This window comes from Electrona antarctica, assembly GCF_951216825.1.
Source record: "Electrona antarctica genome assembly, chromosome: 12".
Taxonomy (NCBI): domain Eukaryota; kingdom Metazoa; phylum Chordata; class Actinopteri; order Myctophiformes; family Myctophidae; genus Electrona; species Electrona antarctica.
The window spans coordinates 6,612,122-6,636,418 of NC_136793.1; the positions used below are offsets into that span (position 1 = coordinate 6,612,122).

Sequence of the window (24,297 nt, forward strand, 5' to 3'; positions counted from 1 at the left end):
AGACAAAACAAGACAAAAACAAAAACTTTTTCAAAACAAAAACACAAAACACACATTAAACAAACATCATGACACAAAAACAAAACAAAAATTATACAACAGCAGAAAACAAAACAAAAATGATACAAAGCAAACAGCAAAAAACATAACACAGCAACAATACGAAACAAAATCTAACGGCTACACACAAAACAAGACAATATGTAAAAACATATGTGATAAAAACACAAAACAAAATCAAAAACTGGACAAAACACAACAAAACAAAAACTTGACAAACCACAACACAAACAAAAAATACTAAAACAGAAATAAATAAACTACACAGCAGACAAAACGAGACAAAAACAAAAACTGGACAAAACACAACAAAACAAAAACTTGACAAAACACAACACAAACAAAAAATACTAAAACAGAAATAAATAAACTACACAGCAGACAAAACAAAAACTTGACAAAGCACAACACCACAAAAACTGGACAAAACACAACAAACAAAAATACTAAAACAAAAATAAATAAATAAACTACACAGCAGACAACACAACAAAAATAATAATAACTTGACATGAAGTATATGACTAAACGTGTAGCTAGATGGAATAGTGGGGTATACACAGACATGACCCGCTACCCATACATGTCCAGATCAGGCGGTTATAGCACCACCAGCAGGTGGTTTTTGCTAAAACCCATTTTATTTTGGAACAAAATGGTTCAAATCATCAGATACCCTCCATGCCTAAGAAGAAAGGGACTATAATGTAGCACATTATAGTGCTATCATGAGGTCCACAACCTGCCAGGGCCTGTTTTTTATCTAGTATCTAGTCTAGTTTCATCTATATAGTTGTATCTAGTACACAAGATCTTGCTCAATATTACAAATTATTTACAATTTTTATTTTTATTTGTAATGATAAGATGTTGTTTTTTGGAGAAAACGTATAATTCCTACACAGGCATGGGTTATCGATGTATACAAAAACATCTACTTGGATCAATTATCCTGGAATTATTTTTACTTCTAAGATTATATTCCTGAAAAAGTTGCTAAACTCTGTTGTTAAATGCTAAACGCCTATTGTTTTTAGATCTACAGTGATCTGTATAGATAGTGTAGTCAGAACAAATCACTAGTTGTCAGTGATAGACAGTAAATCCTTCATCATCAATCACCAGACACTTTTGACTCATTCACTCAGTTGTTCTCTCTTCCACTATATTATGACTAGTACATTATTCAACCAATACCAATAACTATTAACTAATAACTATTTTGCAACTAAATTTGGAAAAATTGTTAATTTCAGTTATTTTATCATTTTTTCAGACATACTCTCTATCCATTTTTGTAACTGTGCAAACCTCTGTAGTGGTAAAAGACCCCCACACTTCACCATTTTCCCCCTGGTGGGTAGATAATTACACAGCCAACAGATCCCTAACAGCATCCTAACAGCATCCTCCATCTGATTTCACGAGCCAAAGGCCTATAGGGTCTATCAGAGATACAGGACCCTGTGGTCACAGGGGTCTGGTATAGTCCTACCATGAGCCCACAACCTGACAGGGCCTATTTTTATGGCAGGGTCTAGTTCCATCTATATAGTTGTATCTAGTACACAAGCTTTTTACATACACAAATTAACCTCAGTGACATATCCAACACTCATTTACCAGTACATGCTGGTTAAACTAAATCACTAGTCACTAAATTGATCCATAGGGGGTATTGCACGGAAAAAAAGCACACACCTATGGCATGAAATCTAATGTGGAACACCTTATCTTAACATCTTAGTCAAAATAATAGGCTAAATCATCATAATAGTTCTCAATCCTGGCTGAGGGTAGTAGGTAAATTAGGGCACTAGATAATTTGCTCACCCCAAAGTTGCTGTGAAACTTCACAATATACAATAAATATATATATATATTTATGTCAGGGTCCTAGTAAAATATAGTGTAAGGGGTGCATTGGGGTAAATAAATAGGCATTTTCAGTTTATAAAGACCTAAAGAGCCTTGAAGATACTGTATTAATTGTTAAAGCTCTGCATAATATAGACCCAAATACCACTTATTGCACACTAAGGGTTGGTTGTTTTAATGATAGACATCATATTTCTGACTTTTGACACCCTGATATATGACTTGGGTACTCTGTCACAACTGGGTCAATACAAAATATACCAATTATGTACAGATTTTTGGTGTCTCTGCATCTTTACACAAAAATATTATAGCGTTAGGCGTGATGAAGACGATCATTGTATGAATTCTATCAGGGGTTTTCTAGAGGAAGTTTTGAAAAGAGTCAACAAGTTGGCACATTAAACTTGAAAATACTACATTCAAGGTGTTTATGGTTGGGCAAGGGTCACAATTTCAGACAAAATTACTCCCCTCATCACAGGGGAACACAGTCATGTGGACACAGTCACTGTACGTTTTACATACATAAACTATGTTGTTCATGGTGTGAATAAAAATATTATACAATGAGTCACTAATATGACTTAATATAATACCCCTTTTGACTAGACCCCACCACTCTTTGTATCACCAAATTCTTCTATTGTTGTCTATTCTACACACAAAGTATGAAGTGAAATGCTAAACCCCACAAAAGAGACTGACCCCTAAACCAAGCCAAGATACCAGAGCTGTTTCATAAAACAGATACTGATGTTAAACACATACAATGTTGCAGAAATGATTTGCACTAACAAAATATACACATTTTTATGATTGCATATTTTATTACGACTGCATATTTAGGAATATTCACAGTAGTCACTGTAGATGGTACACAATATCAGACCAATATTTGTCTCAATACAGTACATACAACATACAATGTGTACTATGTAATAATACGAGGGCGGAAAACTGTATGCAATATATGCAACTATACAATTGTTTCATTATATGCATAACTTATACGTGCCGCATTAGCTATATCTTAGATTTTTGTGTGTATATAGGGTAAATCCTTCAACTCATTTAGGTACGATTCACAGATTTTATGGATTCTGGACACTGGTGCTACAACTCCGTGAGTTTCCAACACCTGCACGAGTCCTGGTAGAAATGCATCAGTCCATAGCTTGTTCGTTAAATCTTTAAAATGATTGTAGAAGTAATATCTAGGTGTATCACCCAAGCACGGGTGTTCGGTTTGGCTAGAATGGTTTATCTGACAACCGTAGCAACTTTCTCTCATCTGTTCAGTTATAGCCTTTTCGAGTAGTTGCACAATTCGTATTTTCATAATATCTATATGTACTGTGCTGATCACCCCGTCATTCTCATCCATAGTCAGGGGCAAATTCACTGGGGATGGCGTCGAAAGCACTGTTGATGTGGTTGGAGTGTCATGGGGAATGGGTGAATTTGGGGATAATAGGTCTACCCTCTCAAAAAATTCAGCGTCCCCCTTATCATAGCCCCAAAATGCCCTCTCATCATATTCAGTGTCTTTGTCCGTATCATCATACTCATCGTCATTGTCCGTATCCCCAATACTGTTGGGATTCCACCATGATGGGGCCTCATACACAGCCCGCCGGGGGTCCATCCACCAAGCTTTGTCTCCTCCACTTGAGCTGGATTCTCCCAGTGAAAAAGTAGAGTCCTCCATGGTGAATGATCAATGATCATATCACAATTATACACAGAGTATAAGGTAGAGGTTGCGGAGTTCGCCTTTTTACCTATAGTGTAGGAGGGGTGGCGTAGTAGCTACATATGTTGGTGCGTCATTTTCCAGGCTGTCATCAGGCATTGAGAATAATGTTGCACCAGCTGGTTTGGGTACATTTATGTTGCGGGGTTTATCCAGATCTATGCGCTGCGGCTTCTTTGCAAAGGGATAGGTCAATGACAATACATGACGGACCCTTGTAAGGTGTGCCTCCAACAGTAATGCCTTTCTACACTCTTTTGCTCTGGCGAAAAAAATATTGATTAATTTCAACACATCTTGTAACAACCATAAATCTCCTGCATGAAATGCTATATGGATCGGGAAGTATTTCTCTTTATCTATCATAGTTTTCGTTTTTTCAGGAGGGCCCTGGTGAGACTGCGATCTCACCAACAGCCACAAATTTGATCTTGAGCAGTCGTATCTAGCTCTAATATCCTTGTCGACTGCTCAAGATCAAATTTGTGGCTGTTGGTGAGATCGCAGTCTCACCAGGGCCCTCCTGAAAAACCGAAAACTATGATGGATAAAGAGAAATACTTCCCGATCCATATAGCATTTCATGCAGGAGATGTATGGTTGTTACAAGATGTGTTGAAATTAATCAATATTTTTTTCGCCAGAGCAAAAGAGTGTAGAAAGGCATTACTGTTGGAGGCACACCTTACAAGGGTCCGTCATGTATTGTCATTGACCTATCCCTTTGCAAAGAAGCCGCAGCGCATAGATCTGGATAAACCCCGCAACATAAATGTACCCAAACCAGCTGGTGCAACATTATTCTCAATGCCTGATGACAGCCTGGAAAATGACGCACCAACATATGTAGCTACTACGCCACCCCTCCTACACTATAGGTAAAAAGGCGAACTCCGCAACCTCTACCTTATACTCTGTGTATAATTGTGATATGATCATTGATCATTCACCATGGAGGACTCTACTTTTTCACTGGGAGAATCCAGCTCAAGTGGAGGAGACAAAGCTTGGTGGATGGACCCCCGGCGGGCTGTGTATGAGGCCCCATCATGGTGGAATCCCAACAGTATTGGGGATACGGACAATGACGATGAGTATGATGATACGGACAAAGACACTGAATATGATGAGAGGGCATTTTGGGGCTATGATAAGGGGGACGCTGAATTTTTTGAGAGGGTAGACCTATTATCCCCAAATTCACCCATTCCCCATGACACTCCAACCACATCAACAGTGCTTTCGACGCCATCCCCAGTGAATTTGCCCCTGACTATGGATGAGAATGACGGGGTGATCAGCACAGTACATATAGATATTATGAAAATACGAATTGTGCAACTACTCGAAAAGGCTATAACTGAACAGATGAGAGAAAGTTGCTACGGTTGTCAGATAAACCATTCTAGCCAAACCGAACACCCGTGCTTGGGTGATACACCTAGATATTACTTCTACAATCATTTTAAAGATTTAACGAACAAGCTATGGACTGATGCATTTCTACCAGGACTCGTGCAGGTGTTGGAAACTCACGGAGTTGTAGCACCAGTGTCCAGAATCCATAAAATCTGTGAATCGTACCTAAATGAGTTGAAGGATTTACCCTATATACACACAAAAATCTAAGATATAGCTAATGCGGCACGTATAAGTTATGCATATAATGAAACAATTGTATAGTTGCATATATTGCATACAGTTTTCCGCCCTCGTATTATTACATAGTACACATTGTATGTTGTATGTACTGTATTGAGACAAATATTGGTCTGATATTGTGTACCATCTACAGTGACTACTGTGAATATTCCTAAATATGCAGTCGTAATAAAATATGCAATCATAAAAATGTGTATATTTTGTTAGTGCAAATCATTTCTGCAACATTGTATGTGTTTAACATCAGTATCTGTTTTATGAAACAGCTCTGGTATCTTGGCTTGGTTTAGGGGTCAGTCTCTTTTGTGGGGTTTAGCATTTCACTTCATACTTTGTGTGTAGAATAGACAACAATAGAAGAATTTGGTGATACAAAGAGTGGTGGGGTCTAGTCAAAAGGGGTATTATATTAAGTCATATTAGTGACTCATTGTATAATATTTTTATTCACACCATGAACAACATAGTTTATGTATGTAAAACGTACAGTGACTGTGTCCACATGACTGTGTTCCCCTGTGATGAGGGGAGTAATTTTGTCTGAAATTGTGACCCTTGCCCAACCATAAACACCTTGAATGTAGTATTTTCAAGTTTAATGTGCCAACTTGTTGACTCTTTTCAAAACTTCCTCTAGAAAACCCCTGATAGAATTCATACAATGATCGTCTTCATCACGCCTAACGCTATAATATTTTTGTGTAAAGATGCAGAGACACCAAAAATCTGTACATAATTGGTATATTTTGTATTGACCCAGTTGTGACAGAGTACCCAAGTCATATATCAGGGTGTCAAAAGTCAGAAATATGATGTCTATCATTAAAACAACCAACCCTTAGTGTGCAATAAGTGGTATTTGGGTCTATATTATGCAGAGCTTTAACAATTAATACAGTATCTTCAAGGCTCTTTAGGTCTTTATAAACTGAAAATGCCTATTTATTTACCCCAATGCACCCCTTACACTATATTTTACTAGGACCCTGACATAAATATATATATATATTTATTGTATATTGTGAAGTTTCACAGCAACTTTGGGGTGAGCAAATTATCTAGTGCCCTAATTTACCTACTACCCTCAGCCAGGATTGAGAACTATTATGATGATTTAGCCTATTATTTTGACTAAGATGTTAAGATAAGGTGTTCCACATTAGATTTCATGCCATAGGTGTGTGCTTTTTTTCCGTGCAATACCCCCTATGGATCAATTTAGTGACTAGTGATTTAGTTTAACCAGCATGTACTGGTAAATGAGTGTTGGATATGTCACTGAGGTTAATTTGTGTATGTAAAAAGCTTGTGTACTAGATACAACTATATAGATGGAACTAGACCCTGCCATAAAAATAGGCCCTGTCAGGTTGTGGGCTCATGGTAGGACTATACCAGACCCCTGTGACCACAGGGTCCTGTATCTCTGATAGACCCTATAGGCCTTTGGCTCGTGAAATCAGATGGAGGATGCTGTTAGGATGCTGTTAGGGATCTGTTGGCTGTGTAATTATCTACCCACCAGGGGGAAAATGGTGAAGTGTGGGGGTCTTTTACCACTACAGAGGTTTGCACAGTTACAAAAATGGATAGAGAGTATGTCTGAAAAAATGATAAAATAACTGAAATTAACAATTTTTCCAAATTTAGTTGCAAAATAGTTATTAGTTAATAGTTATTGGTATTGGTTGAATAATGTACTAGTCATAATATAGTGGAAGAGAGAACAACTGAGTGAATGAGTCAAAAGTGTCTGGTGATTGATGATGAAGGATTTACTGTCTATCACTGACAACTAGTGATTTGTTCTGACTACACTATCTATACAGATCACTGTAGATCTAAAAACAATAGGCGTTTAGCATTTAACAACAGAGTTTAGCAACTTTTTCAGGAATATAATCTTAGAAGTAAAAATAATTCCAGGATAATTGATCCAAGTAGATGTTTTTGTATACATCGATAACCCATGCCTGTGTAGGAATTATACGTTTTCTCCAAAAAACAACATCTTATCATTACAAATAAAAATAAAAATTGTAAATAATTTGTAATATTGAGCAAGATCTTGTGTACTAGATACAACTATATAGATGAAACTAGACTAGATACTAGATAAAAAACAGGCCCTGGCAGGTTGTGGACCTCATGATAGCACTATAATGTGCTACATTATAGTCCCTTTCTTCTTAGGCATGGAGGGTATCTGATGATTTGAACCATTTTGTTCCAAAATAAAATGGGTTTTAGCAAAAACCACCTGCTGGTGGTGCTATAACCGCCTGATCTGGACATGTATGGGTAGCGGGTCATGTCTGTGTATACCCCACTATTCCATCTAGCTACACGTTTAGTCATATACTTCATGTCAAGTTATTATTATTTTTGTTGTGTTGTCTGCTGTGTAGTTTATTTATTTATTTTTGTTTTAGTATTTTTGTTTGTTGTGTTTTGTCCAGTTTTTGTGGTGTTGTGCTTTGTCAAGTTTTTGTTTTGTCTGCTGTGTAGTTTATTTATTTCTGTTTTAGTATTTTTTGTTTGTGTTGTGTTTTGTCAAGTTTTTGTTTTGTTGTGTTTTGTCCAGTTTTTGTTTTTGTCTCGTTTTGTCTGCTGTGTAGTTTATTTATTTCTGTTTTAGTATTTTTTGTTTGTGTTGTGGTTTGTCAAGTTTTTGTTTTGTTGTGTTTTGTCCAGTTTTTGATTTTGTTTTGTGTTTTTATCACATATGTTTTTACATATTGTCTTGTTTTGTGTGTAGCCGTTAGATTTTGTTTCGTATTGTTGCTGTGTTATGTTTTTTGCTGTTTGCTTTGTATCATTTTTGTTTTGTTTTCTGCTGTTGTATAATTTTTGTTTTGTTTTTGTGTCATGATGTTTGTTTAATGTGTGTTTTGTGTTTTTGTTTTGAAAAAGTTTTTGTTTTTGTCTTGTTTTGTCTGCTGTGTAGTTTATTTATTTCTGTTTTAGTATTTTTTGTTTGTGTTGTGTTTTGAAAAAGTTTGTTTTGTTGTGTTGTGTCCAGTTTTTGATTTTGTTTCGTGTTTTTATCACATATGTTTGTTACATATTGTGTTTTGTACAGTTTTTGATTTTGTTTTGTGTTTTTATCACATATGTTTTTACATATTGTCTTGTCTGGTGTGTAGCCTTTTGATTTTGTTTCGTATTGTTGCTGTGTTATGTTTTTGCTGTTTGCTTTGTGTCATTTTTGTCTTGTTTTTCTGCTGTTGTATGATTGTTGTTTGTTTTTGTATCATTTTTGTGTATGTGATGCTGTAAATAGTATTGTTATGTAGTTCACAATTTACAATTTAGGCATTTTACCATATGCACCCCCGTAAAAATCACATTTTTCACAAGATTATCAACATGAATCATACGCTAACTAGTAACCTACCATCAATCCATCAGTGGAATATCTGTATGATGAACCAATACGTATGCACTATAGAGTTCTGTGTCTACATAAGGTGTACTAACAGTCCTAACAATAGGGGCATAATGCTGTCTATGGTGCTGAAATCGTTTGCATGACTGGTTGATCAACCTCTATAGAAATTCCCCACTAGGTGGATATCATTAACTTTCACTATAATTGAAAACATATACTTATATTTCCCACACCAAGAGTCGAACTTTGGTCTCATGGCTATACTCCAAGCATCCTAAACCACTAGACCATATGGGGTTATGATGTACTACCTGTAATGTTTGGTTAATAACCTGATCATACAATGTCTTCAGACAATAATTACTGCTCGAACCACTGTTCCCTATGAGCATAACATAACCATATTGTAATATAATTAGAGAGGACAGATATGTTACATGTAAGAGCCTCATCATATCTGAAGGATACCAAATAATAGCAGAGAATATTGGATCCATGTAATACTGTAAAAACTGACAGTTACTGCGTACAAATAATCGTAAACACCTATGGCTCTCATACTATTCTGTATGTTGTGTAATTGTTCACAGATAGGCTACACAGGCTAGATTTACACCGGTCAATATTCAAGCTAAGTATAACCCCCTTCATGTATGTATTGAGCCTATGGGGTATATCTGAATTACACCTACATTACTTAAATTCACAGCCTATGGGGCAAACCTGATATTACACCCTTTGTGGTTCCGCACATGCACAATGCAGCCATATAGGCATACAGTCATCGGGGTGTAGTGGTGTTAACCGGTATTACACAGATGAGATGCTCAAATCCATAGTCTATGGGCCAAAACTGGTATTACACCCCCCTTGTAGGGCCCATGGATGGGGGTGTCCTCTGAACCAAATGGGACGAGAAATAAATAGATGAATTGCACTAGGAGGCTGAAACCCCCTACAGGTCTGTAGTGGCTGTATGAGGAATTACACCTACAATATTAGATCCATAGTCTATGGGTCAAAAATGGAATTACACCATAAAATGGACAAATCTGTTAGACAAAAAAGAAAAGCTAGACAGCAGACCAATCTGATGTTTAAACCTGCAGTACCAGCTATACGCCACATTTACACTAGACTACACCTACACATAGTAGACCAACCCCCATACACACCCCACCCACACAGTAGACCACCCCCTCTAACTAACCAATGTACAAACCTTTTCGAACATATTTGCGGCATCTACAACACCCAAGCTCACACGTACATAGGCAGTACAATTGAGAAACCACATTTACACTAAAAGTTCTTGATTTTTTCATTTGTCTCCTTTTCTTTATTTGTTTAAGTTTTTTAACTTTTAACTTTGTTTTGTAACTTTTTTAACTTTAAGCTTTAAGTTTTTTATTTTCTATTTTTATTTTTTTATTTTTTCATTATAAGTTTTGCTTAAATTCATTTTATTTTTTAAATTTGCATAATTTATTCATACTTTTTATTTTTCCATACCTATACTCAATAGTGTACACCTACTGTACACCCAATATTCCAACGTATATATGCGCCTGGAAATTGCAATGTTAGGGCTAAACCAACACACAAGCTGTGTGTTTTCCTGTCAGCGGTCAGCTGCTGTCATCGGTCACCTGTCACCTGTCACCTGGTACCTGTCACCTGTCAACTGTCACTTTCAAAAGAGAAGGGGACCCCCACCCCCCGGTTTTAACTATATCTAATTAACACATTAACACAACAAACAGATGTTTTGAGGGGGGAGGGGTTTACAACTGCACCTGGCACTTCTAAAAGATAAGGGATCCCCCACCCCCTGGCCCCCACCAGAGGTTAATCTAAACTTTCTATTGTTCTATTCACACCTGGAGCCTGCATGTCTGTCTGATCTGTGGGACACCCCCCTTCATGAAAAACACGCACGCAAAGGGGACACAGAGAGATAGGGAGAGATAGGGACAGATTTAAGTACTTAATGTAAAAAACACTTAAGCTCTTAATCCAGAGCGATTTATAATAAGCAATAACAAAAAGCATGGCAATACATCACATACATAAATAAAACGATTATAATAATAATAATAATAATAATTATAATATAATATGATTTTATGATATATACAATATGATTATGGAATGTATGGAATGTATGGAATGTATGGAATGTATGAATAAATTAACATAAATTAACATCAATTACTCACTAGCGCCCCCAGTGGCCACATGGTGTATGGTGCAGCAGTATATATAGACTACTCTGATGACATCAGGGATCTCCGAATATGGGCATTCCCATATAGAGCATCGCAGTCCCGCCCCCCTTTCATGACGGCGACAGGCCCAGGAAATAATTCCCCATGCATTTTTCCCCATAGACATTTCAAATAGTATTTTTTTAAATGGACTAACTAACTAACTAATGGGAAATGCACATGGGAAATGTACAACATTTCAACCCCTGTACTGTGTTTTTTAACCCAGTGAAAGTCAAGGCCAGTTGTCTGGTGGTTACTGTTTTCAAACCACAATCAGTAGTTTAGCGAATAGTAAATTAATTGAGAAAAACAACACAATTTAGAGTTATTTGATCCGTGCCCTTGACCCTGCGGTCTCCTGTCCTGTCCACATAGCAGTGTCTGCTTGGAGCAAGACGGGCCGAAGTCCCGAAGCCTGCCGTGACATCGCCAGGGACCTCTGCATGTCCTGCGTTAACGAAGACATCGGTTCCTGTTGCCTTTTCACCTCAGTCAGTTAAGGTTAGTTTAAGATCAGTGGCTTTCAACCTGTGGTCCGGGGACCACCAGTGGTCCTTGAGGGGGTTCCAGGTGGTCCCCAGCTAAATGATGGAGAGTTTCTAACCAAATGGCCCCTCCTATATGCAGGTTTAATGTTTGTTTTTAGTTCAATGTTTGTTTTAAAAACGGCATTGACAATGAAGGGAAAATGTACGTCGTCTTGTCCCCTAACACCTAACATTAAATGCCATTAACAATAAAGAGAATTTAATGTTTGTTTTGACACCGTTGTTTTCACCTAATCATAGCAACATGAGTTAGACTTTAATATATTAGCGTCTCTCACTTCACACAGATGTGATTTTTAACTCTTGAGAGCATTACATTAAACCAAATTAACCTGTACGGGTCCATTTGGTTTAATTTTACACTATTAGAGAATGTAGAAGAATTGTTATTTTGATAAACGTTTGCCAAAAGCATGGAATTGTAGACAAAATCTTATCCAGTGACAACAAAATATTCTTTAGTTTTGAGTTTTAGAGGCTAAATCTCATCAAGTGGTGGTCCATGGGTCAAATAAGTACCGATATGTCTCAATCGCTCTTTACTATTTTTAATGTTATTAGTCCGATAATCGTGGCTTCTCTCTTTCCCTCTCCCTCTCCCTCTCGTCTACACTGCAGAGTGCTGTTAGCTGGTTAAGTGCAAAACACCCACAGACAGATGTCCCTACACCTGCCTCCACTTTTACACCGCCACTAGTGACATCCGCCCGTACGCAGACCGAAGTCCCAAAGCCTGCACTGACGAAGAAGACATCAGTTCCTGTTACCTTTTCACCTCAGACAGTTAAGGTTAGTTTTAGATTATTATTAAGTGGTTCCACAGTTGAGTGACATGACATTTTAAAAAGGGTAGGATTGAAAAGACGAGTGACATCATGACATTATTACAATGTAATAATCCATGGGTAAATGTCTAAGGCACTGTTTTTATTTATTTGTTCATTAGTCAAATAAACCTGGCCTCTCTCCTTCTTCCTTCCCTCTCCTCTTGTCTTTATTGTAGTGTGCTATTAGCCAGCTAAGAGAAACACAGACTGATGTCCCTAAGCCTTCCTCCACGTCCAAAGCACCAGCAAAGACATCAGTCCCTGTTGACTTTTCACTTGGGACAGTTAAGGTTAGGTTACTCAACTCATAATTTATATATTAGTAAAATGATCTCTCTCTCTCTCTCTCTCCCGAACCGCTAGTTGCCTACAAACTCACGATCGATACATATCACGATACAGAGGCCACGATATGATATGTATCGTGATACGCGTTGATTTCGAATAATGACCACATGTCCTCCTAAATTTACTCTAGTCGTAGACTACCGATTGCCGATGTTTTCACAAATATATTTTAAATATTTATTACATTTTAAAGATGGAGTGCCGTGATTTTTAAACATGATCATCAGGTATTGTTATTTATATTATGAGGAAGATTTTTTTTTCATTTTTTCCCCCCAATTTCTTTACAGTTTCTGTTAAAATGTTGTTTTTATGTGGACACGTCCACCAGTTCATTGAGTATGCCTGATTTGCCTGATGGGTGGTGATCCACCTGAACTGAAGCCGCACCCATGCAAATAAAAATAAATGTGTTTTGGTGGATAAATGCAAAATATGTAATCATAATATATCGTAACTGTCGGGCAGAAACCGATGCTGATGTTGTTGTTTTTTTTCAAGCCACGTCACAGCATTTCCTGCAGTATCGATATGGTAGCCTCTGTATCGATACAATTATCGGCAAGGAATACAATACGATTATTGTCTCTCTCTCTCAAGGGATCAGGTTACTTTCTCCAAAAGTTGTGATTGTTGTCAGATTAGGAGAACCTTGCTCTACTTTTCTCCCTTTCCACTTTGCAGCATGCAGTTGGCAGACTTGCTGTCACTAGTACTGTCACCATGACTGCGACTACAGTAACTACATCCTGGTCAGACATGTCATCATCCTCCATGTGTCAAACACCCCTGGTTGCTCCTCCTGCAGACATAAAGCCTAAACATTCTGAAAGCGTAAGTATTTCATAGAATTCATTTCATACCCCAACAACAGACTTGCTAATTGCAGACAAATTCTATTTTTGTAACCGTTCTTTAAAGTCATCCTGTGTAGCTAAGATAAAATGTAATCTTTTTGGCGATGCCTCTGTGGCGACATTACATCGTTTCGGAACCTTCTGTATCGCTCCAAATGGAATGCTGTGAGGTCCTAGCATTGCTGGTGCATTTCCGTTGCCTACGTCATTTTGCCACGAGTGTCATTTTGGGCAGACAGTCTTGAATAAAAATAGTGTTTAATAATGTATAGAAAAAGTGTCAAAAAAGATGAAGAAGGGTGCCCGGGTGGCGCAGTGGTAAAGTCCCTGCCCACCAACACAGAGTTTGTGGGTTCGAATCCACTGCGGTGCATTTGTCGGACGGGCGTCTATGCGAACACAATTGGCCCGTGGTTGTGGGTGGGAAGCTGGACGCGGAGGGTGATAATTGTCACTGGATGTACTTCTATGGGCTAAGCGGAGTAGGACGAAGGCTCTACGTCCTCCCGGTGGACAACACCGTCGTCACCTGTTTATTTTATTCCTGTTTTACCAGGCATAGGAGGGCTTCCTAGCAGCAAAACTCATCTGCATATGGGTGTTACAACTGAGACCTGTAACAGATTTGTGGCATAGGAGGGTTAGCCTGGCTAATAAGCCAGACCGAATCAGCCATTGGCAAAAAAAAATTGCCTGCCGGCGGATTACGGTCTGGAGAGGCTCAATTGTACGCCCATTTCCTACACCAGAGAACTGGTGTGGCCAATCGGGACACGGTATGCAATATGGGCGGGCTTTGGTACAGTGACGTTCAATGCTTGAGACCTTTGACTGACAGTAGCTCTGACCAATTGCGTCAAAGAGAAAATGTTTGAACCCGCCCCCCGGGAAACAAGATCCATACACAGCATCTCCAGACTCAAATACCACACGACAGTGTGATTTGAGTCTGGCTTATTAGCCAGGCTATAGGAGGGCTTCCCAGCAGCAAAAGTCATCTGCATATGGGTCTTACAACTGAGACCTGTAACACAAGCATGGAAGAAGTGCAGCCTTACCGCTTTGCATTTCTATTCTATTATGTGAAATATCAGCCCAACTCTGCAATAAAAACCTTCATTATGTGTGAATTTGATACAGCTGTGGAAGGATACAGCGCCAACCCTTCCTTAGTTGTTTTTTTGCAAGTTCGATTGTTGTTTGGCCAGATGATTGTCTGTGTTTGATGCATGTTTTATAATGTGTTAATGGGTCACGCAATATCTCCCTTTTTGCTGAACACCTTTCACTTCTAGCATGGTACATGGTCAGATGGATCTACAGAAACATCCCTAAGACCACCCACAGTGACTTCAACCCCTGTGTTTTGCCTTTTCTCCTCAGGAAAAGTCAAGGTTAGTTTCTGGTCTTGATGTTAACGAATGTGATCTAAACCAGGGGTTCTCAACCCGTGGGTCGCGACCCCTCGGAGGGTCGCCAAATTATTTTGGGGGGGTCCCCAAATTATTTTTCAAAAAAATATATATATATATATTCTTTTTTTTATTCCCCCCCCCCCCCCCCCCCCAACTGAATGGATGGAAAATCGAAAATTAAGATGACTATGGTACACATAGTACATGCATACACCTTCCTAATGATTATATCTGGTTTCAGTATTTATTTATGGTGTATTGTCTCTATTATTAAGGTTATTGTAGCAGTCAATTTATATTGGGGGTCGGGCGGGGCGGGGCGGGGGTCCCGAGACATTGCCAAAGCATTTCCGGGGGTATCTGGCCAAAAACGTTGAGAACCCCTGATCTAAACGACAGCGTCACGGTTTCTCTATCTATGTTTATTTGGCACATTTATCAATCTTAGCTCAACGCTTCAAACCAGAACTTTAGGCTTTTTAGTTGATGTGCATGTGGTTCTTTAGTTTGTGCGAGGACAATCAAGGGCTGCTATGCCTATTCATATTTCTTAAATATTACACATTTAGATGTTTGTTTAAACTGTTTTGATGGCACAGTTGAGAAATTTAAAGTGAATTGAGAAAAACTATCTAAATTAAAATGTATGGCGTTATTCGAGCCTTTGCAGGGGCGGCGGTGGCTCAGGAGTAGAGTGGCTGGATGGTAACCACAAGGTTGCCAGTTCGAACCCGGGCTCCCCCAGAGTTAGTGTCGAAGTGTCCTTGAGCAAGACTCTGAACCCCTAATTGCTCCTGATGTGCTGGTTGGTGCCTTGCATGGTTTCAGCTGCCATCGGTGTATGAATGTGTGTGTGAATGGGTGAATGTAATGCACAATCTATGTAAAGCGCCTTGGATAAAGGCGCTATATAAATTTACCATTTTCACCATTTTGTCCAAGTGCCCTGTTTCCTGTCCACATTGCAGCGTTATTTGCTTGGTGGTGCAAGAGCGACTCAGGCGGTCGCTGAACTCCCTAAGCCTGTCTTGACATCGTCAGCAGCCTCTGCATTTGAAAAGCCAAAGAAGACATCAGTTCCTGTTGTCTTTTCATCTCAGACAGTTAAGGTTAGTTTCGTCTCAATGGATCCAAGGTTAAGTGGTGACGTGAAATAATAAAAAGATGGGTGAACATAGTGTAGGTGGACCTTTTATTAATCCTGCAGGGTCAAATGAGCTGTCATCGTATGACATAATGTTTTTAGGTTTATTTATTTAGCACATAGTATAAAAAATAGACAATATCAAAAAGCAAAAATACAATGCAAGGAAAGGAAGAAGCCAGCTGGCTTATTTGGAATCCTTTCCTGTATGGAATAAAGAAATAAAAACACAGAGACTGCACAAAAAGGGGAAATAAACATTACAACACAAAAAAACACAAAAGAAAATATAAACGCATCAAAGTAAATCATGTAATCTACAGAGAGGAAAAAATAAGATATTTCTTTAGAGGTTTCTTGAATATTGGCAAGGATAATGAGGACTTAAGTGAAGCATCTAGGCGGGAATTCCATAGACGAGGGCCTCTAAATTTGATGAATGATTGATGTTTGGAAGTACGACAATAGGGTAATTCAAAATCATCTCTTTGCCTTGTGGGGTAGGAGCAGTGGCGTGCACAGACATTTAGAGGGGCAGGTGTCAGGGGTCAGTGGCGTGCACAGACATTTAGAGGGGCAGGTGTCAGGGGTCAGTGGCGTGCACAGACATTTAGAGGGGCAGGGGTCAGGGGTCAGTGGCGTGCACAGACATTTAGAGGGGCAGGTGTCAGGGGTCAGTGGCGTGCACAGACATTTAGAGGGGCAGGTGCTCAAGTGAAAAAAAGGGCACCTTGTGCAGCGCGTGAAACCGGCCGGTTGTCTTAATAGTGTGATATTTATAGATTTTGGGGCCTAAATAATATATTAGAAGCTTTTTATCAAGAATTGATCAATGTCACCATGGTCCACATACTGTACAAAAAAATAAAAATAATAATAATTAATAATTATATATATATATATATTTTTTTTTTTCAAAAGGGCACATTGCCAAAAGGGCAGGGGGTGCTCTAGCACCCCTAGTGTCTATCTGTGCACGCCACTGGGTAGGAGTGAAAGTCAGAAGTAACACGGAAATAAATGTGAAAAGAAGAGGGAATGTCTTGTTTGCATTATTACAACGTACTGTGATAATCCGGGTAAATGCTATGAGTATGTTTCATTAACAAGTTATTGGTTTGCGTCCCTCTTTCTTCGCTCCTTCCCTCTGGTCCACATTGCAGGGTGCCGTTAGCTCACTAAGTCCACGAGGCATGCAGACTGATGTCCCCGACCCTGCCTCCACTCTTAAAGCACCACCACCAATGAGTCAATCAGTTCCGGGTGTCCTTTCACCTTTGACAGTTAAGGTTAGGTTTCATTTCTCATAATTTACTAGTAAAGCTTGCCGTCTGTCTGTCTGTCTGTCTGTCTGTCTGTCTGTCTGTCTGTCTGTCTGTCTGTCTGTATGCATGTTTGCTTACATTTTTATGCAAATATTAAGAGTCGTCAGCTAATGAAGATTTATTCTCCCCCACCGTATTTGCTGTGCTTCCATTAAGGTACTTTTAAATACTTTTTGAAATGTCTATGAGGAAAATGAACGGGGAATCATTTCCTGGGCCCTGGTAGGGGGTGGGACTGCGACGCTCTAAATGTCGCTCTAAATGTCTATGAGGAAAATGAACGGGGAATCATTTCCTGGGCCCTGGTAGGGGGCGGGACTGCGACGCTCTATATTGTAAAGTTGTAAGATTATTAGTTTTCCCCCTTTCTACTTGCAGCATATAGTTGACAGACTCGCTTTGACCAGTTCTGTCAAGACCGAAGAAGCATCTCAGACAGACGTGTCAACGTGTGTGAGTCCTCCTCCAGAAGAGCAGCTTAGGCCTAAAATGTCTACAAGGGTGAGTATGTGATACCCAAACAACAGAATCAGTATTTACAGCCAAATGTAGTTTTTGGCAGCAAAATTTGATTTTAGTTTTAGTCATAGTCTCTTGAATAGTTTTCATTTAGTTTTAGTCACATTGTAGTCAACCTGGAATGTTTTAGTGTTAGTCTAGTTTTAGTCGACTTAATATCACGACTAAATCTACAGTTGATTTAGTCAACTAAAATGTATTTTGGTTGGCCTTGATGCCATCGTAATGAGTGTTTTTACACTTGCTGAAAATAGCAGATCTACAAGCTCACAACACGTCGCACTGCGACACGTGTTGGGCTTGTAGATCTGCTATTTTCAGCATGCAACCAAGTGTAAAATGACTTATACTGGTTCTCTTGTCCACTAGTCACTTCCTAACATTTTAGTCTAGTTTTTATTTGTTGACGAAATTGTCATTATATTTAGTCTTAGTTATAGTCATCGTAGCTTAGTTTTCATTTAGTTTCCATTTAGTTTTCGTCAGTGAAAAAAGGTAGTCGACGAACATTTTCCGTCTTAGTTTTAGTCGACGAAATCAACACTGAACCAAATGTAGTTTTTCTATCATCTGCTGTAATTGCACAGTAAATTATGTAATAATCTTGTCTGTCTTATTTACCTGTTGTTTAACTATAGGTCAGTGTGGAATATGGCACCATTCGGAGGTCGAGAATTCTCAAAGGACAATGGGAGGCGGCTGTTGCTAGGAATTTGTCTCAGGGCCGCTTCAAATCAATACCGAGAAATATCATGGAAGATCCTGGCAGTCGTGAAATTGTAGTTAAAGAGGTCATGAAGCTTGTAAACAAGGAGTGCGGAAACCTTTCTTCTTTTAAATTCAACTCTATTATGCGCAGGACCAGCCCAGCTGCGTTGAAAGCCTTCAAATGGGTGAATTTGATGAAGGAGTGGAAGGCCACGGCACCGACCTTCTTTAGTTTTTTGGAAGCCGCGAGCGGTAGCTCTTCGAATCCATCCAAGAAACGCTCTATGGCGATGGCTGGGGCAAACCTTCTTAAGGCACGTTGCGACCACATGTCTGCACCCATGTTCCGCAACTCCATGATCCTGTGGCACGGAGGGGCCAAAAAGAGAGTGAATATGATGTCCAGACTGGGAGTCTGCGTGTCCGTTACCTCAACCCTGAGCAAACTCAAATCCATCGAACATGACTTTGACAGCAGTTTCCTCCAGCGGACGGCGGGTCTTTCTGAGACTGCCGCCGACGCTGACACAAGTCCTGATCATCCAGCTGATCCTCATCCTGGGTCCAGTAGTCAGGTATTTATTTTATTTTATTTTATTTTTTATTTAACAGGGACAATGCACATTAATCAACACATCATTTTTCAAATCCATGTAAATGGGCCAGAGTTAGCCATAAGCTAATTTCAATCTGTAGTCCCTGAGCAGGCTCTTAAAAAGTGGTAAAAGGTATCCGTACAAAAACATACAATACAAAAACAAGAAAACACAGTACAGTACAGTACAGTACAGTACAGTACAGTACAGTACAGTACAGTACAGTACAGTACAGTACAGAGGGCAGAACAATTAGAGTGAAAAGTGACACCAGTGACAAAAGTTACTTCCCAAATTCAATTTGCAATTGGTAATTTATTAACCTATTAAGTAAATCAATTATGGTTATTTATTTACCCACAAGGGTAAGAAGAACAGGACTTATAAATGGGTTATGTGTGGTTATATTTCCAACCTGTCTTTTATTTATTTTATCAAAAAATAAAAATACAGCTTTTGTCAAAGCTGTTTTCTCAAAAGTTGTAAGTACTGAACCTCTCTCTCTCTCTCTCTCTCCCCCCCTCTCTCTCTCTCTCTCTCTCTCTCTCTCTCTCTCTCTCTCTCTCTCTCTCTCTCTCTCCCTCTCTCCCCCTCTCTCTCTCTCATATATAATGCAGCATGATGAAGGTCAACGAGATGCAGGAGAACGTACGTCTCCGACAGGGGGGACAAGTCTCCCGCGGGCTGCGGGCCCCCCAACAGGGGGGAAGGGGGGGACAAGTCCCCCGCGGGCTGTGGGCCCCCCGCGCGGGCCGCGAGCCGGTATTTGGAGGAAAAGAAGCCTCAAATGAGGCAGGCACTAGGACCATTGGAAGAGGGGGAGGCTATGGGGGAAGAAGGGGGAGTGCCGCATGCAAGCGGAACAGAACAGTTCCCTGCAGCCGCCTAGGCCTATGGCAGGGGTGGGCAACTTTGACGATGGAGAGGGCCACTATAGTTCCACTCTCACTCCCTAGGGCCATATATTACTGTCGTAGCAAAAATAGCCGATCTACAAGCTCAAAACGCATCGCTGTGCAACACGTTTTGAGCTTGTAGATCGGCTATTTTTGCTATACTCGAATTGAAATCTTACATTTTTGCTATTTTTGAATTGGAATCCATTTTTATGTAATTTCAAATGCCTTTAATTATACTTGTGTTGAAGCAATGAGCTACTAATTTAGACTGAAGTAATTAAAGCGGGTCATGTTTGCATGTTGTGGAATTGTAACAGCTGAAACCAATATTATATCAGTATTCTGACATTAACCTGAGGGCCACATTAAGTGAAGGTGGGGGCCGCATGTGGCCCCCGGGCCGCCAGTTGCCCACCCCTGGCCTATGGCGTCAAGTCGGCTAGCGGTGCTTTGTAGGCCTCAAAAAATAGCAAAGTACATTTATAAAATTTTAAGAAATAAAGTAAAATGAAATCTCTCCCCCATTGAACAAATAAACCACTTGTTCTGTTCCTCACAACTGCTGTACTGCTGGTGGTACCTGCTTTAAGTTGGGAATGTCGTCACATAACAGGCAACCCAAAAAAAACAAGCTTTGCAAGGAAATGAACAAAACATACAGAACTCCTCCAGATTTATCTTGGATTATTTTCCCAGACTGAGTTAGGCCCACTTCACCACTTTTCAACCTACCTTCATATAATTGGTCCTCACTAATGTTCGTTATAAAATGCCTGTGTCTCATAGGAGGGCTGTGGGCAGTCCACCAGTGACATCATCGATGGGGAATCCAAGCTCATAGAAACGGCAGGGGCTTTTTTTCCTGAAAAGTTGCAATGCGATAATCGTGATGCGATAATACAATCTAAATATATAAAAAACATCTGCCTAACGATGATGTCACTGGTGGACGGGTTTCTGAACTGCCCACAGCGCTCCTATGAGACAGACTGGTTTCTGAACTGCCCACTGCCCTCCTATGAGACACAGACTGGTTTCTGAACTGCCCACAGCGCTCCTATGAGACACAGACTGGTTTCTGAACTGCCCACTGCCCTCCTATGAGACACAGACTGGTTTCTGAACTGCCCACTGCCCTCCTATGAGACACAGACTGGTTTCTGAACTGCCCACTGCCCTCCTATGAGACACAGACTGGTTTCTGAACTGCCCACTGCCCTCCTATGAGACACAGACTGGTTTCTGAACTGCCCACTGCCCTCCTATGAGACACAGACTGGTTTCTGAACTGCCCACTGCCCTCCTATGAGACACAGACTGGTTTCTGAACTGCCCACAGCCCTCCTATGAGACACAGACTGGTTTCTGAACTGCCCACAGCCCTCCTATGAGACACAGACTGGTTTCTGAACTGCCCACAGCCCTCCTATGAGACAGACTGGTTTCTGAACTGCCCACTGCCCTCCTATGAGACACAGACTGGTTTCTGAACTGCCCACTGCCCTCCTATGAGACACAGACTGGTTTCTGAACTGCCCACTGCCCTCCTATGAGACACAGACTGGTTTCTGAACTGCCCACAGCCCTCCTATGAGACACAGACTGGTTTCTGAACTGCCCACAGCCCTCCTATGAGACACAGACTGGTTTCTGAACTGCCCACAGCCCTCCTATGAGACACAGACTGGTTTCTGAACTGCCCACAGCCCTCCTATGAGACAGACTGGTTTCTGAACTGCCCACAGCGCTCCTATGAGACACAGACTGGTTTCTGAACTGCCCACAGCCCTCCTATGAGACACAGACTGGTTTCTGAACTTCCCACAGCCCTCCTATTGTTTACAAGAGGGTCCACCTTGTTCAATTCATCAAAACATTTAGAGACGTACAAATAGACACTTCTATATAGTCAAAGAACAGAACAGGAATTCATCATAAAGGAGGTAAAAAAAAAGGGAAAAGAAACATATACAGTGAGGGGGAAAAGGGTGGGGGGGGATTCAGATTCTACGGGGGCCAGTTTCGAATTGCAGCCGTCCGTAGGTGCCCTTTGAGAGCGGTTTTGAAGGAGTCAAGGGATTCGCATGTCTTAATGACTGTTGGTAGGGCGTTCAACATTTTGGTGGCATAGGAGCGTAAATAATTTAGTCCCTTGTTTGTGCCGAATCTGGGTTGCACATGGTTCATTGCACTCCCTCTGGTGTTGTGGGTGTGGACTTCGTTAACATTAAGGAAGTATTTAGACAGGTACATGGGTATCTTGGTGGTGTAGCGAATCTTGTGGACCAGACCCATTGCAAGATGCTGTACTCTGTCGTCGACCCTAAGCCATTCCAGCCTGTCAAAGTGGGCAGGGGTGAGGGGGGTGAGGCCAAGTAGGAGCCTTACCAGTTTGTTTTGGGAAGTCTGGATTCTTGTTTTAAGGGCCTTTGAGGTGCTGTGGTACCAAGAGGTGCATGCATAGTCGAAGAAACCTTGTACGAGGGCGTGACCAGTGAAGAGATCCTGTAAAGAAATCTTGTTCTTTGGTTGACTTTTTTGATTACGTTGGTCGCCATTTTATCACCGGAAAGATTAGCCTCCAGGATGGAACCTAGATAACCTGATATCCTGTACCAAACCCAGTAACAAATCAAAATTGTCAAAATGTAGCTTTAGAATGCAATTGGTGAATTGTATTGTTTTATTGTCTGGTTAGCCCAACAGTGGCAAATAGTGAAACAGTTTTGGTTTTGTTTCTCACCTTTTGAATGGTCACAGCACTCTTTGAATGTTGATCAGGTCTTAATTACATTTGAAAATAAATTGCAGTCTTGTTTCTTGTGTACTTCTCTTGGTGTTCTGCGTTACCATAGCGACAGATTTCTTAAAAACAAAGGGCACAAAAAGTACTTCACTTGAGTAAAAGAAAGTAATAGGCATGCAAATGTGTGCGTGTGTGCTTCCTTCATGTGATTAGTTAAATATTACATTGTATGCACATTCCATTTTGGGCGGGAACCCCTTTTGGTGTTTTAAACATGTTATAATTTAGCTATTGAAAAATAGCAGATCTACAAGCTCATAGCGCGCCACTTGTGGCGCGCTACGAGCTTGTACGTCTGCTATTTTTGAAAAATCGTTAATGTGTCGCAAATCAATGAATATATATTTCAGAGCGAACATTTTTAACTAAAATATTTGCTTCTGGGGGGTCCCTGGAACTACATATTGAGATGGGGGTCCGTGGCCCAATAGAGATAATTCTGGGGGTCCTTGACATGAAAAAGGTTGAGCACCACTGACATAGAAACATGGGTTTTTCAGAAAAATGTTAGGATTTAGAAGCCTTTTTTTTATCGACCTCAGTCCAAAATGGGTTAAACAAATTGATAATCAGGTGTACCGCACATTTCTTTGTGTCTGGGTTTCATTCAGGTAGTTGTGTCTGGGTTTCATTCAGGTAGTTGTGCCTGGGTTTCATTCAGGTAGTTGTGTCTGGGTTTCATTCAGGTAGTTGTGTCTGGGTTTCATTCAGGTAGTTGTGTCTGGGCTTCATTCAGGTAGTTGTGTCTGGGTTTCATTCAGGTAGTTGTGTCTGGGTTTCATTCAGGTAGTTGTGTCTGGGTTTCATTCAGGTAGTTGTGTCTGGGCTTCATTCAGGTAGTTGTGTCTGGGTTTCATTCAGGTAGTTGTGTCTGGGTTTCATTCAGGTAGTTGTGTCTGGGTTTCATTCAGGTAGTTGTGTCTGGGTTTCATTTAGGTAGTTGTGTCTGGCTTTCATTCAGGTAGTTGTGTCTGGCTTTCATTCAGGTAGTTGTGTCTGGGTTTCATTAGGTAGTTGTGTCTGGGTTTCATTCAGGTAGTTGTGTCTGGGTTTCATTCAGGTAGTTGTGTCTGGGTTTCATTCAGGTAGTTGTGTCTGGGTTTCATTCAGGTAGTTGTGTCTGGGTTTCATTCAGGTAGTTGTGTCTGGGTTTCATTCAGGTAGTTGTGTCTGGGTTTCATTCAGGTAATTGTGTCTGGGTTTCATTCAGGTAGTTGTGTCTGGGTTTCATTCAGGTAGTTGTGTCTGGTTTTCATTCAGGTAATTGTGTCTGGGCTTCATTCAGGTA

At 40.2% G+C, this 24,297-nt stretch overlaps 1 protein-coding gene across 3 annotated transcripts in view; it reads left to right on the forward strand.

Moving 5' to 3' along the window:
* The window catches only part of LOC306934538 (uncharacterized protein), a 44,093-nt gene extending 23,836 nt beyond the window's left edge, over window positions 1-20,257 (forward strand). Inside the window, exons 2-11 of one of the 3 annotated variants that reach the window (XM_079517144.1) lie at window positions 11,393-11,518; window positions 12,184-12,354; window positions 12,569-12,682; window positions 13,425-13,574; window positions 14,893-14,991; window positions 15,981-16,121; window positions 17,320-17,445; window positions 17,860-17,982; window positions 18,639-19,283; window positions 19,922-20,257. In XM_079517144.1, the coding sequence (XP_079373270.1) occupies window positions 11,393-11,518; window positions 12,184-12,354; window positions 12,569-12,682; window positions 13,425-13,574; window positions 14,893-14,991; window positions 15,981-16,121; window positions 17,320-17,445; window positions 17,860-17,982; window positions 18,639-19,283; window positions 19,922-20,095 (1,869 nt within the window). In that variant the 3' untranslated portion in view covers window positions 20,096-20,257. The remainder of the gene's footprint in view (window positions 1-11,392; window positions 11,519-12,183; window positions 12,355-12,568; window positions 12,683-13,424; window positions 13,575-14,892; window positions 14,992-15,980; window positions 16,122-17,319; window positions 17,446-17,859; window positions 17,983-18,638; window positions 19,284-19,921) is intronic. The other 2 variants (XM_079517145.1, XM_079517142.1) reach the window with 2 other exon arrangements.
* The last annotated feature ends 4,040 nt before the right edge of the window (window positions 20,258-24,297 follow it).